The sequence below is a fragment of the Lagopus muta genome, chromosome 2, assembly GCF_023343835.1.
Source record: "Lagopus muta isolate bLagMut1 chromosome 2, bLagMut1 primary, whole genome shotgun sequence".
NCBI classification, from domain to species: Eukaryota; Metazoa; Chordata; class Aves; order Galliformes; family Phasianidae; genus Lagopus; species Lagopus muta.
In genome coordinates this window covers 30,187,973-30,203,553 of record NC_064434.1, presented here as the reverse complement: position 1 = coordinate 30,203,553, position 15,581 = coordinate 30,187,973, and the positions used below count along the sequence as shown (strand labels likewise).

The 15,581-nt window shown below is 38.9% G+C and overlaps 2 protein-coding genes across 10 annotated transcripts in view; one reads left to right on the top strand and one right to left on the bottom strand.

Moving 5' to 3' along the window:
* The window catches only part of FILIP1 (filamin A interacting protein 1), a 103,868-nt gene extending 90,260 nt beyond the window's left edge, over positions 1–13,608 (top strand). For 5 of the 9 annotated variants that reach the window (XM_048935656.1, XM_048935655.1, XM_048935662.1 and 2 more), the window contains 2 exons: positions 4,212–4,433; positions 12,810–13,608. In XM_048935656.1, coding sequence (XP_048791613.1) covers positions 4,212–4,418 — 207 coding nt within the window. In that variant the 3' untranslated portion in view covers positions 4,419–4,433; positions 12,810–13,608. Of the gene's footprint in view, positions 1–4,211; positions 4,434–4,599 lie in introns of all 9 variants that reach the window. The other 4 variants (XM_048935658.1, XM_048935657.1, XM_048935659.1 and 1 more) reach the window with 4 other exon arrangements.
* The window catches only part of MYO6 (myosin VI), a 770,453-nt gene that overhangs the window by 302,561 nt on the left and 452,311 nt on the right, over positions 1–15,581 (bottom strand). The window lies entirely within an intron of this gene.

Sequence of the window (15,581 nt, the reverse complement as noted above, 5' to 3'; positions counted from 1 at the left end):
TTTCATCACTTCATCCCTGATTTGGAATGTAAGGAAATAGCTCAACCATATGATTTATTTTATCTTATGCTTTCCTTTGTATTTTAAGGCCCATGTCAGATTAGCAGGGAACTTCTAACAAACTCAACTGTACTTTTTCCTCCTTAACCTCTGAAAAAAACAGAAGTTGTATATTCACCATCTGTTTTGCAAATGGCTGATTTATAAACACCTGCAATACCCCTGGTCAGGAAAAACAAGGTGTAATCACTTACTGACCTTCGAAGAAACCAACATTGGTAATGTTTTGAGGGTATGAACTCATAAAATCAAAGAAGACAAACTGAAACAAAGCTGCATTCTCAGCTCATTGCTTTTGCTTTTTTTTCTTACCTCTTCTCTTACAAGGTAGCTTTTACAATATCCTAATTCAGTACAAAGGGGAATTCTGAAATTTCTAGCTCTCATCTGTCCCTACAAGTTTGGAGTTACTATTTTTATATTTGAAAACATTTAACTCATTTTCCAATTTTAATTTATAGAGTTATCTTCAGTACTGCAGGTGAAAGTAATTCTAGAGTGCACATGTGGTGCTGTTCAAGGTTCAGCCTGTGGTGTCTGTGCCCAAAAATCCAAAACCAGAGACAGCGGCTTCATGGTGGAGCAGATGGGGAGTTGAGGGACACTACTGTTGATTAACAGCAAACCGTACGGTAGAGTAGCTGCAGTTTTCTGTCTCTCTTAGTTAGGCCTTCTGTCTGTGACAGTTTTGACAGAGAAAAGGGGACCACAGTCCAAAGAAATACCAGGCACCTGAAAGAGGGTTGGAAAGATTTTGAGCAGTCAACCAAAAAGATCAGTCAAAAGAGGTACCGCTCTCTGACTGTCTCCCCTGGCATCTGAACTCACTGGCTTCTCTGAGTAGGGCCTCAATGTTTTGGGGTACTTCATAGAATAACAGTCTCATTTGAGCTGCAAAGGACCCTTAAATTTCATCTAGTTCAACTCCCCTGCAATAAACAGGGATATCTACAGATAAATCGGGTTGCTCAGAGCCTGGTCTTGCCTTAAATGTCTTCAAGGATGGGGCACCCACCACATCTTGGGGCAACTTGTTCTAATGCCTCATCACCTTTACTGTAAAAAACCTCTTCTTCATATGCTCCTCTCTTTTAGAGGCTCTCTTTTGAAGCCATTTCCCATTTTCCTATCACAACAGACTCCACTGAAGAGTCTGTCCCCTTTTACAGCCTCTGTTTAGATTCCCTGGACCTCCAAGGCAGGAGTTCTGTTGCATCCTTCAGTCCCACGCTGATGTGATGGAGGCTACCCCAGTTAGACTGAATTCAGTGTTTAACATATAACCATAGCCACTTGGATTTCAAAATCCAAACCTACCCCTAAGATTCCAGTTGATGGTAACTGCCTTTCATGATTTAGTCACCTAAACGTACTTCCTTTGTGTTATTTTAAGCACTCTCAAGTACCCTACCTAGCTTCCAACTGCTTTATCAGAGGTTGCAGGTCTCATTAGATCCCCTTATATCACCTGGCCCTGTGCAGATAGCTTGAATAGCCCACAGCATCTCAAGTTGCAGTAGATGCTTTTATGTCAGCCAGGGAATTGGACTGTTTCTGTCTAGGGCAAGCTGGTCTCTGATCTGATCAAGAACAAATGCTGAAAACACACCTTTGTTATCAAAATATTCCAAAAGCGATCACATACATTAATACTCTCTCTCCTTCTGTGTATCCATCAAGTACAATAAAGCCGACTGTAGCGTTCCAGTAGCACATATAGCCAGCTCTGAGCCAGGTAGCTTCACCCTGCCTTCCTATGAAGCGATCCCTGTTGGCTGCATCAGAATTGAGAGCATTCCTGCATCAACCAGAAGAAAAGATACAGCCTAAGAACACACGGGGCTGGAGGGGATTGCTTGCAGGTTGGCTCTTGGGAGGAATCACCAAGAGGCAGACGTTTGTATGTGTTTTCTGCCTCAGACGTTGCTGTAGAGAAACGTGTCCCTTGCCTGCTTCCACTGCTACTCTGCCAAAGGAGACGACTTGCAGAAGAGCTACATTTGTGCTGTTTTCCTTGGCTTAACAAACACAAAATGCTCTTGCAGCTGTCTGCGAAGTGGGCATTAGCTTCCATAGAATCAACATGTTTGTATGCCATAATGAAGGAAACTAAAAAAAAATTAAAGCCAGTTGGAGTTCTTTTCACAGTGATTTCCAGCGATTTAGGCTTGAAATGAGTAACTTGAAAGCACCCAAATCCTTCGTTAATAATTTACATGCGAATAAAGCTGAAGAAATGCCTGGGATTCCAGCTACTTCATTTGATTGCCTCATGTTTACAGACTGTGGAGTTCTTTCAGGGAGCACAAGATGTTTGTCATTTGGGTTCCCTGGGATGTTGACATATTTTCCAAGGCTGATGGAATGCATTTGCATGTTTTGCCCTACAGAATTGTATGGGCCTAACTTGTTTTGACATCTACATGTGAGTTCCATATTAGCCTTCAGACTACTATTGTAAATGTTGCTTTTAGTTATTGAAAATGGCTTCCTGCCTGCCAGGCAGACAGCATTCAAGTTTTCCAATTGTGTTTTTTTTTTTTTGTGTGTGTGTGTGTGTGTGTACACATAGGGGTTTGAACTGTTCTTAGAAGATTAAGGAATAGTTTTCCTTTGAATACTCAGGGTGCAGACAGACGGCTCTGATGCTACCGGCTGGAAATACTGTGAGAGAGAAGAATGCTTTTTCGTGGAGCGTTTTTAAAAAACACTCTAAAGTAAATGAATATGTGTTGGAATCGATCTGGTCCTCTAATCCAATTTTCTTCAGAAATTTATTTTGTTTATATGCTGTAAGTTGCAAGGTTTAGTCATTTATCAGGTAGTTCTAGCTAGGATTTCTGAATCTTATGAAAGGTGTTCTCTTTTGTGAGAAACGAGAAAGGTCTTTAATGATTATCTGAAAATTAAAAAGACAAGCTTGACTTGCAACAGCGATGCACAAGTTTTCACTGTTAACATTTGTCTCTATATTGCATGCTGCAGAAGGTAAAAGACATTTTTCTCTCAGAACTGTCATAATTACAAGTATTTCTTTTAGATCATGGTCTGTAAGGGGTAGCTTCCAGTTCTGGCCAACATTATCTGGACAGAAAAGATGTGTTATCTTCTTTGAATCTTTTTGTCCCATCCTAGTGCTCCTTGTATCTATACAGAGTGAAATTCAGTTGCCTAAACATGGATATGGGTTGCCAATCCTAGAGCTGTAGGAGGCCTCATGGCCTGTGACTGGAACTCTAGCTGGGCACAGATCTGTGGCTGGCGTGGTGTTAGATCTGCCAGCTCCAGGCAGGGGGACTGGGTCCTCAGCTGGCTTCTCTCCAGAATAAAGAAACATTAAAATTGTTTTGAGCTCTGGTTTATTCTTCTGAAGTCCACAAACTTGAGTATAAGAGTGCTAGGGAGGTTGTTGCCAAGACTGAGCTGGTAGAATGGCTGTGTCTGCCCTGCCTTGAGGTAGCCCTGGCAAGCTTTGCCTTTGCCAGAGGTCAGCAAGCTGTGGCTGTGACTCCCGAAGGAGAATTCTTTCCCACATCCTTTCTCCTACAGCAGCAGGAAAGGGAAATCCAAATCTTGGCTCTGTTTTGACCCTATTTGCTTCCTCCTACCCCTGTACTTCCCAGTGCAGAAACAAGCAGCCCCAGCCATGGCCCACTGAACTAGGGGAAGCAAAGTTCAATTTTATTTATGTGACTGAGAGAGTTTGTCCCAGCTCTGAAAATATGGCAATTAGCAAATTAGCCTCATGTGGCTATTCTATTTTGAGGGCCTGTGCTCATCAGTGTGCGCGTGTGATGCTAATCTTGTGCCTGTCTGACAGCTTGGCCTTGGCTCAGAGCCCTGCATTGTGGTGTGCTGCAGAATCAGAGATTTGCAGGGATTCTCATCCTTATGACATCTTGATCTAAAATGCTGGTCCCCCGCTCTGGAAGACTAGTTTAACTCTGATTTTCTACCTTTGGCCCTGCTCTAGTAGTATTTGCTGCAGATACATTTCAAATGTGAACGTTCACTTGCTGATAGGCATGATTTAGGACATTGTTTCTTGAGTAGTAAATGAAGAAACTGTAAAAAGTGTAATATATGAGAATATGTGAGAAGAGGAAGTCCTCAGTTCATGTCATTTCTCTCTCTGTGTGACTCTTTTGCAGACAGCACAGGATGGGTCATCCCTGAGACCTACACCCACCCGTATTCCCGTGTCAAAAGGTATGAAAGCAGGAAAGCCAGTAGTGGCAGCCTCAGGAGCAGGAAATGTGACAAAATTCGAGCCTCGTGCCGAGACTCAGTCTATGAAAATAGAACTGAAGAAATCTTCAGCCAGTGGCTCTGGCTCCCTGGGCGGGGGTCAGGGCTGATGGCAGGTTCAGGGGGTATGTTCTGCAGCTGTTACTGCTACCATGAACTACAGCCCCCTGTCTGTGGAGTTGTTCATGATTGTCCATACTAACGAAGCCCTTCACCTGTCACTCACAACCAACTAATGAGTGTGTGTGATGACTACTTGAGTAACAACATCCTTTTGTTTTCTTATTGAAGGAGGAAAAGAACCATCGAAAAGGCAGTGTACATCAGGAATACATTCAGCCTGGGAAGTGAGAATGGGCAACTTCACCAAGTTACTAATCCAGCCTAGGAATTCTTAATGCTTGACTTGGTAACTTTGTAATAGACTGAAGGAAGATCACTTTTAAATAACTGTCTTCCATCATAACAGATCACTTTCTGTCCTGGTTTCTGTGTGGAGCACCTGCTTATAACCACATTTTTTAGATGCTGTGGTACCTAGGGACCTGAGCTTTTATTTCAATAAAAGCTAGTGTCTCACATACAGCAGAGGCAGAAAGAAGGGACCACAGGTTGTGACCAGCCTTGTATCTAGGAATTTCTCCTGTAGATCAGCTTTTCTCACCTGTGAGCTTCTTTTTCAAGGCAGTGACAAAATTCAGGGGATTGGGGAGGTTGCACAATTTAGGCAGCAGCAGCACTAAACAGCTATGTATTTCTTCCAGAACTTTAATACACTTGTAGTTAGTGCTTACAGCTGAGTCTCTCTTCTGTGGCTTAGATTGCCAGCTCTGGGGTTAGATGAAGGAATTAGGCCTAAAGGTGTTTAGTCTTTAAAAAAAACCTTAGAGAAACATTGATCTGACTACAGTCAATACAGTCCATTTGTGCATGCTCCAAAAACCATGAAAATCTATTAAGCTATTTAGTTGACATCACTGGGCTTGCAGTTTTTCTGGTTAGATGGACTTGTGCTCTGTAGATAAACTTGAACTGTCAAGCATCCTTATGTGTTAGAGGGAGTGTCAACACAGATTGCTGATGGTAGCAGTTGCTACCTAAAGAGATAGTTCAAGTATGGTCAGGGAAAGAAAAAAGGTCTCTATGATCTCCTTTATGGTCAGTTCTCATTTGTTTGAAGTATTTTGTGTTAAGTACAGACTGCCTCAGAGTACCATGGAGATTCATCTTTCTTCTTCTCTCTTTTTGGTTTCTTCATTTGTATGTTTGCATTTTTAAGCATGTTTTAAGGAATTGTTCCAGCATGGAAATGGTGTGGATACTGATGATTGTTACAGTGATTTATTTAATAACACTAAAGTTATTAAAGGGCATTTCCTTTAAGTGATAGATTTGCACAGAAGAAAGTTGCAAAAAAAGAAACTGAGCAGACTGATAAATTTTGGTTTTAAAGCTTGTTTACCTCAACCACCACAGAAAGCTGTAAAGGACTGGTTAGGAATAGCTTTCAGAAGGAAAAGCAGGAAGACTACCAATAAATAATAAATACAATTCACGGAAAGGAAAATGCACCAGTGTGTGAAATATTAAATAGCTTTCTGTCTGAGAGAAGAAATTTGATGGAAGAATCTGCCACAAAAGGTCGACAAAATTATATTCAATCCAAACAGTGCTTAATCTTCAGTCTGCACTTTGCAGTGCTCTCCAATTTAAGATCCAGATATGGCCATTATCCCAGAATACAGCTGACATTTTATTATTAACATGAAGGACATTTTGTCTGTGATACGAAAGCTGCTGTCACATAGAAAAAGAAATAGACTTCCTTTTCTCCATCTGTGCAGCACCTTCAGTACCTGCTAATTTTAAGGCTCTGTTTCCTATGGCACCTGGAAATCAGATTCAAATTTTTCATAGCACTCAATTCTCACTATTTCAGATAAAACTTGGAAACTGGAATTATCAAGCGATATGAGTTACCATTCCAGAAGTGCATCAGACCCTCTCAACTAATTGTTATAGGTTAAAAGCCTCAGTTTGACAGTAAATGGTTACTGAGATCTTACTGTTCTATTTGTAACAGAGACTTCTAAGCAGATGTTTGAAGAAAACTTATTAAGAGCTTTTAGCTGGATAGACCCTCTAAACACTGGCACTCAAACAAATCTTTAGTTCAAAACAATCATTTAAATAATACTGCAAACATGAGCCCCAAGCTAATGTGGTTACAGTGATGAACTACAGCTGGCTTAAGCCTTCCTTTTCATATCCTTTTTTCAAAGAAACGAGCTATTCCTTAGTTAACTTAACATTGCCTTACCCAGGGCAATGTTCTAAGTGTGCCTGTGGTTGAAAAAATGGTTTGTTTTGCCTAAGATCTGAGAAACTAATTCACCTGAAGAAATAAGCCAGACTTACAGTACCTGAAATCCAAGACACACACAAATTAGCACAGCTGAACCAGTACTGCAGACACAAGCTAGGAACTGCTCTATAGAGTCAGAAGGATTATATGAGACAGATTTGAGAAATTCCAGACAGGTCAGACCAAGAATGCTGTTATTTTTCCTGGGAACAAAAAAAAAAAAAAAAAAAAAAAGAACTTTTGCTCCATAGCCAACCCAGCAGAATTGAAGAGTTGGAATCAGGCAACTAGTTTGACTGTTAGCTACAGATATGTATTTTGTTGTATTCAGCATTTCTAACATGTTTTGACTGAGCTGAGGTTCTTGTTTTGTAAAGGCAGAAAGAATGTAAGATAATGATACTTTTATTATTATTTTTAAAAAAAAGGAAAGACTGTAGATCAGAAGTCTTCAAAGTTGAAACTTAACTGTCTTTATTTTATTTGAATTTCTTCTGAATCTGAGGACTATTTTTAGTGACTATAGTAAGGTTCTCTGATCAGTAGGTCAGCTCCAAAGGGTGATTTAGACAACCAAGTCTAAATAGAGTCCATAATGCTCCAGTTGAGCTCCCAGCTTTCCTTGTATTGTCTGAGCACCAGAGACATGCTGAAGATCTACCTGAAGTTCTGCTGCTGCACTTGCCTACCAGTGTTGTGGCCCAACTAGAAGCGCAATCTCCGAACCTAACTGAAATCCAGATTCTAGGTATTCATGTCCTTTCAGGACATAAAATCAACAATAAAGCCACAATTTCATGGTCATTCAAAGTCGGGACATAACCAACCACCAGAGTCAGAAGTTGTAGTCTTGTCCTTGGCAATTCCAACCCGAGATAATACTGACTTCCATCTGGTTGACCCATGAGTTGTCACAAGTGTTTCAACTTGCCTGGAGAACTGATCTGAACTAAAAGGAATCTAGCAACAGACAAGAAGTCTAATTTTAACCTAGCCTAGATGCAAGCTCTTGGGCCAGAAAAAGAAAGGGAGAAGGTGTGGGAAACCAGTAGCTGTTTTAAAGTGGTTGTAGAATCATTAATGTCTCCTAATAGATCACATACCACAGGGATATGTAGTAGTGTACTTATTTTAACAAGCTTTTGATTGAACCTGTCCTTCAAAGGCATGAGTCAGGACCCTCTTCTCAGCAGTTCCTGAGGTAATTCCAAGCAGCTCCACCAAATTCAGCAAGCACTGACAGCTGAGAGACTGACGATGGCATTCTCATTCCCTTCTGTAAAGGCTGTGCTGTTCTGCATGGAGGAGTTCCGTATTCATTGAGCAGAAACAAAAGAGTGGTTGAGTGATCAGGACATTGAAGTAGGGGGAAGTTCCCCTAGATTCAGGTCCCTGATCCAAAGGCTGCTTTTAAGCCTGGCCTTCTGTGAAAAGAAGGCTTCTAAGATGAAATGTCTGTGTTTATCCATCCCTCCATCTGTCCTCTGTCAATGAATGACATTGAATACATCCACCAGTTTCGGCCAAACCTGACAAAGCAACAGAGGTCCCCAGAATAAGAAGTTCTTCACGTTTAATGAAAAGGGTGACTGAGAAGAGGAGCAAGACCTTAGCAGAACCCCACTGTGTGAAAGAATGCAGCATGAGCTCACCTTCAAGCAACATCAAAGAACAAACACAAGAGAGTGATGTCAGAAATGCCACAAGGACAAGCTTTTTTCAGACCTCAGATTTTACTAAGCACCAAAGAATCAAACTGTCAGACATAAATCCATAGGAAATTAATCGGGCCTTTATTTACGGGGCTTCTTTATGCGTATTTTACCATGACTGGGTTACAGTGCAGAAAACCAGCTTCCTCTGCCCAGGTGATCACCAGGAATTACTGATGCTCATTCTTTCTCTCCCTTTCCTTTTTCCCTGTATTGATTTTTTTAGTGAAGTGGAACAGTTTCAATAGCAAAATGCACTCAGAATAACAATGATAAATACAGTGCTCTTTGAAAGAGAGGAAGTACAGATTTGAATCCCATCAGACACAAGCAAAATCTGAACCCATAGCGCCCACATTACGAAATACTGCTCTTAACATGGACTATCTGTGCAAATGAAAATTTCCATTTCTTTCATTGACTTCTAAGCACTTCAAATATTTTCAGGATATTGAGAGAAAGGGCCTGATCTGCTACTCTTTTCATGAGATGGCTGCTGCTTTGTGAGTGCCAAAAAGAGGAAGGAGCTTCTGGCAGGGCTTAGCAAGACACCTAATGCACAGAGGAACGGCGGGATTCAGAAGTTACAACACTGTACTCTGCATTCCTGCTCAACATACCGTATCTAATCTGAACATCTCTTGCTGCAATCTCTGTCCTCATCCCTTTAAATCAGAAAATAAGTCAGTAATAGATGTTAACTAATCTACATCCATACTTGCAACATAAGAAAAGGTTAGCATGCACCTAAATTCTGACATCAGCTTTTTCCCTTGTACCCATGCTAGTGCTAAAAAGGTCGAAGTTCAGACTCACTAGGAACAGATGAACATTTTTATTTTGGTTATGCTTCAATAAGAAGTGGAGAAATTATTTGTTCTGGCTGACATAGCCATACCCAGCCCATAAGGCTTAGGTAGAGCGACAGGAGAACAGGAGAGGTGCCAACCCATTCATGACAAGATACAGATCAGCATGCACTGATGTGTGAGATTTTGGTTCTAGACCCGCAACAAAGTTTTCTGCTGCATTTTCAAGATTAGATCCTGTCACCTGAATGCTGTTACTGGATGAGTATTGCTAATGTGGTCATGAGCAGAGCAGTGTTTGCTCTTTCAGTCAAAGTATGACTGAAAATGAGGGAGCACAGAACTTCATCTCTAATGTTTAGAGGAGCTTTCTCATATTGTTAAACATACTAAGTAAACAGTAGAAGAAAAACAGAGATTCTTATTTAGTTTGCCCACTTTTTTTTCCCCTTTGTGACGCCCATTAATGTGGTTCCTCAAAAAGCACAAAACACTTTTGTTACTTTTCTTAATATGCCCATAGAATACACATCACCATAGCAATTAGTTGCATTTGAGTACTCTCAGAAGTCACATGAATATGCTGATTCATGCCAGTTAGATGCCAAATCATGTTACTGCTTGAAATGTGCTACGTGTTCTAAAACATGTTCAATATTTACATGAACATTTTGTGATTCTGATCAGAAGCTGAAAGTCATGTCTTTAAAGAAGCAGTCTACCATCCTGTGGTGTTTCAGGTGCTTGGCATAATCTGCAGCAGTCAAGACAATTTTCAGACCAATTATATGTTCCTATCAATGGCCAACTTCATTGAATCTGTTTGAAACCTGCAGTTTGCTGACAGAAGATTCTATGAGCTCATCTTTTGAACTTGTTTTCATTTAGGGGAATGTTTTTCTCCCCTTCATCAGTGTGAGTTACCTTCTTTCCCTTAATTCTGACTGAGCATACTCTGACAGACCTCTATCCAACATTTCTCACTGAAGATGTTAACTTTTGATCTCCATTACTACCTATGCTGCCCTTACAAAGCTTTTTGGAAGATGCAGTGAGGATTAACTACTTTCAAATTCAGAGCTGTCAGCTCTGAAATTCAGGTACAAATCGTTCAGGTACAAATCATTCAGGTATGAATGGTTCCTCACTTTAAAAACTCTTTTTCAACGGGATTATAAAAATAGAAATACTGACAGATGATTCAGTTTTGTCACTTGGATGCGCAACTTTCTGTATCATTTGATGTTTTTTGTTTGTATATATTGTAAGAAAAAATTAAACTTACATGCATACATTAAACATACATTAAAATGTCAGTTGATGTGCTTCATTATGAGAGTTGGTATTTTTGATAGGCCAGTTGCTAATGCTGTGTTTCTCTGAGATATTCCAGCTTACACTGGGGAGACGGAAATCAGATTGATCCTTTTTATTATGTATCTTTGTTCTCTTTTCCTGTCATTAAAATAACTTCAGTTGCATTTAAGTGAATTGATAGCTCCTTGAAATATTCAGACCTAAAAGCCTAGAAAAATGTATGTAATTATATCCTACAGATACCATATTCCTACAGAGGTTACTCCTACAGAACTGTGACAAAATCTACCCTACTGTAGTTTCGGTTTAATAACTGTTTGAATACCTCTTCTAGTAACTACAGTATGTAGTATGTAGTATGTAGTATGTAGTATGTAGTATGTAGTATGTAGTATGTAGTATGTAGTATGTAGTATGTAGTATGTAGTTTGAGCAACCTGGTCTAGAGGGAGGTGTCCCTGCCTATAGCAGAGGGTTGGAACTAAATGGTCTTAAATGTCCTTTCCAACCCATACCTCTCTATGACTCTGTGTAATAATGAATACATATACGTATTATATGTAACAATTTAATGCAAAATAAATTGCTAGGAAAAAAACAAACAAACAAACAAAAAAAACCCAAAACAAACAACCCGGTCCATACATATAAATGAGTGTGAGAAAAAAATGAACAAGTAAATACTAGAACTGGAAAATATTTTTTTAAATATTTTTCTGACTTTTTAAAAAATCATTATGTTTAGTCTGCAGGACAGCTGACTCAGAAACCCACTGTATTTTTGCTGTTCATTCAGTATTGAGCATTCACAAGGAAGATGATATTTTCTACAGTCCATTTAGTTTTTAGAATTTTGTTATTAAACTATGAATAAATTGATTATTAAGAAAAAGTGTTTCCTATAGAATTCACGTGACTCCCATTGACACAAATGGGAGGTTTCATTCGATGTTATAATCTGACATTAAATGCAGCTTTTTGCATAATATTCCTCAAGAGCATGAAGTTAGAGAACAGCTCTGCCTCTAATTTTTTCTTGCCATAGTTTGCGGTTCTTTAATATTCATTGCTCAAATTTCTGAGAATAAGCACACACATATTCCTGAAAATCATTTCTGAATGTAAATTATATAAAAAATGAAATGCTTTCATGTAGGAAAATCTATTACTTCATTTGCCACACCTTATTTCCTTGGATGTTGCCTTAGCTGTGCTTTTCTCGGGCAACACACATAAAAAACCTAACTGGAACCTGCCATCTAGTGGCAACATTCTGGCATAACGAGTACACAAAAAGCAGTGGCCTTTCTTTTAATGTAACTTACTTAAGCACCTTTCAGGTATTAGCAGACAAAGTCAACAGAAATGTCTAAGGGGATAATGGCACGGTTAGTACAATTTGTTGGGCTGCATACTTTTTGAAAAATCTTCAGGCTATTAAGAGAGGAAAGAATCTTAAAAAAACCAACAACATTTCAATTAAAAAACGAGTATTTATGAAAACATGTTACTGTACTTCTAGTTAGCATCGGTGCAGTTATATTATTTGAAGTGTGCAAAATACCTATTTTCAGAGATAATGTCATTGATTGATAGCTAAATTCTTCTATTAAAAATTGCCTGTTGGAGCAGTGTACTTAAACAGAAAAGCTGAAGACCAAGCTGTGAGCCAGCATTTCAAAAGAACCTCGAAATTAATCAGCGAGCTCTTGTGTTACACTCAGGACAAAATTAAATTGGGCCTTTCAAAGACAAGGCAAATATTTCCTTTTGCATACTATGGCTGGAATTTATATTCCAGGCAATAGCAAAATTCCGCAGACTTGCTGAATAAAAGCAGCATCAGATTCTAAGGAAAATTCAGATAAAAACAAATGACTACATACCTCTTTCTTAACCCCACTTCAGAATCGCCAGCAGGTTTTTGATGATTTTGCTCAGATAGGATTCAAGATACCCAACTTCAAATTGTCCTCCACAGGATTCAGGTGTGGGGCTGGGCCTTAGTGTTCCTGTGGTTCAATTTATTCAGCTGTATTATTCTTTTTTTTCCAAGTGATGGATTTGACAGTGAAGTGGGAGCCAAGGGCTCCAGAGCCCTAGCATGGTACTAGTTAGGTTTCCCATTGCAGCATTTAAACAGAGCATTTTTTTATCAGACAGTGACGTTAGAGAAAGGCTGCAAGGTATTTCCTGAAAAAAAAACCCACTTTGCTAATGTAATTGTTCTTCATGATAGTAACTTGTAATTTATTTCCAGTTTCATAAAACCAAATGTTTTGCTCTCTTTTCTTTTAGAGAGTGTCATCATTCACCAGTTACGCATGAGCTCTAGATGAGCTACCAGCACCCCAGTATTCTCTCTGTGTGCACTACCCTCCTTACCAGTTGGACGGATCACTGTAGAAGCCCTCTACCATCAACACCAGGGTCACTTGTGCTACTGATTATTCATGGGAGTATTTACTGCTTCCATTAGGTTTTATGTATTCTTGGTAGAGCTTTAAGAACGGTATTTTGATACAGCCAGAGGGAGATAAGCAGTCTTTCTGCCAGCTGAATTTCACTTTTATTTGCAAAGCCTGAGGCACGTGCTTGATTTTGTTTGCCATATAATTTATTTTTTTAATACACTTTGTAAAGTAACTGTCCCAAAGTTGCAATTCCTGTTGTCCGTGGTGCATTTGTTTGTAGAATACACTGTTAAATTTGCAATTTGATATTTTTGTAGAGGAGAGAATGTAAAGAAATGAAAAAATAATTTCAACAGTATTTTCTGTTTAAATGGAAAAATACTCGGCGCAATTTTTTGCTACCATACGATTCTGTGAGACTAAATACTCTGATGACTGCTGTATGGAATTTCTACTATTGCAGAATATGTCTTGCACTGTGTGATGGTTTGGCATAAAATTAGGTATAAAGTCCAATGCCTTGAAATACAACTAGATTTACTCATTTTAGACGATGTAAGCCAGTTTTTAAAGCTGTGATTTTTTTCTATATAATGTATGTTTTTACTTATGCCTGTACCAAAAAAAAAAGTTGATTTTCATTACACTGTAACTAATAAATTTTCACAACTATGCAAATGTAATCAAGTGTTTCAATTTTAAATTAATTTTCTAAAGTTGGCAGTATTTGTGTGTCTTTGTGTGTAGGGACAGAATGTACAGCTTTGGAAGTTAATTTTTCTGACTGCTTTCCACTGCGGTCTCACAGTGATGTGCGTAGTAAAACTGGTTCTAATACTGTTTGTGATACAAAGAGGGATCTGTCACCAAGTGCTTAATGACATCATTGTTTCTAACCTGGTACTTAATGACATCATTGTTTCTAACCTGGTACTCTCACTGCATTGGCAGATACATTTGCTTGACATGATCAGATTGTTCAGTGCAAGACTAATGGAACTGTATAAATGAGATGCCATGTGGTGAACTGTGCATTTTACACTGGCAGCTTTTCAAATAGCACCCAGAGAGCTCTGTGGCAGCTATACTTAAAATGATGTTTGAATGAACTACACTTAAAGCTGGATAAAACCCTTGTGGGGTGAGTTTTTTTCTTATACAGTTCATAATTAATTGTTTTTAATCAAGTCGTTGGCACATATTTAAAATGCTACTTATTTAAATTGTAGATGCTACTGGGATAAACTGTTTTTTAGAAGAGAAAACAGTATTGCTTGCAGGAGATGCAATGCGGGATGCCAGAAAAAGTGCATTAACTCAGTGTCCTACTGAGAAGAGTAGGCCAGTTACCTTTGAAGCTGGAATAATGCAGCGGTATGTAGTCAATTTGATCTTTGTGGTTTGGTTTGCTTGCCAACCATGGGAGCTGTTGGCTCTTCTTGATATGAGCTCTGCACTTAGTACTGAAATTCTAGAGAACCAGGACAATCTGGGACCTGGATGGACTTTTGTGGAGCTGATCTGCACTGGGAAGAGTTAGCTGATATGCAAGGGAGCTACTGGATAATCTAAACAAAACAAATGCTGTTTCTGCTTGCAAAACTCATTTCCTGGTATAGCTTTTGACTACACCAAAGCTTCAGCTGGTACACCAAGTTTGTTAAGGAGGCTTGTGGTGTTTTTTGGGGTTTTTTTTGTTTTTGTTTTTGTTTTTTTTTACATCTGATAATGTGTGCCAATAAACATAGCTGTGTCTGTAAGCAGTATTTTAGAGTGAGTTCAATATTCCAGCTTTCATAGAGTAATAAATTCAGAGCATGTTTAAGCGTGTGCCACATTTCAATTTGCGGTGCAGTAGAATGAATGTAGTACTGACCCCAAATCTCCTATTTTCAAAACACCACCTGTGAATCAAGAACTATCCATGAGTTCACCTGGAATGAAACTGCCCTGTATTTGAAAGTGACACTGACAAGCCTGACGTGAACTTTTACATATGGGTAAAATCTAAGTACAGTCATACTTCAAAGTTGAGTCTGGATTTCAAAAGTCCCAATCAAGGAATAAAATATTTTTCCTTGTCTGGATTTTAATGTAAAGCTGATTCAGTATGAGTGTATGCATAAGCTGTCCTCTGTTGTTTTATGATCCCTAAACAAATACACAGACATTTACGGCTTCGCAAATGCATTAAGTTTTTAAGCTTTTAAAAAATAAAGATTTGTTTAAAGCATTAATACAGTCGTGGTGTACTTGAAATCATTTAGATTTTAATGTATGATAATGAACTGCAGCACTCTAAAGAAGAATAGCAACCCTGGTCACAAAAGATCATTGCTGACATACACTATGGCATCAACGATGCTGTTTTATGCAGATAGAATAATAAATTCTCTTCTGGTATTTTGCAGGCAGCAAAGTATTTCACTAAGGCATCCAATCAGTCAAGTTCACGAATGCAAAGGGTGCTCTGACAGGTGTATTTCATCTTATGTATTTATGTTCCTGGCCATTTTGCACATTACCAAATCTGGATTTGCATCTAAAACAAATTAAGGAAGTGCATTAGCCACATAATTGGCTGATACTCTGGGGGCACTCAGGAAGAAATGTAATAATGTAGATTAAAAATGGGATGAATTTCTACAATCATTAC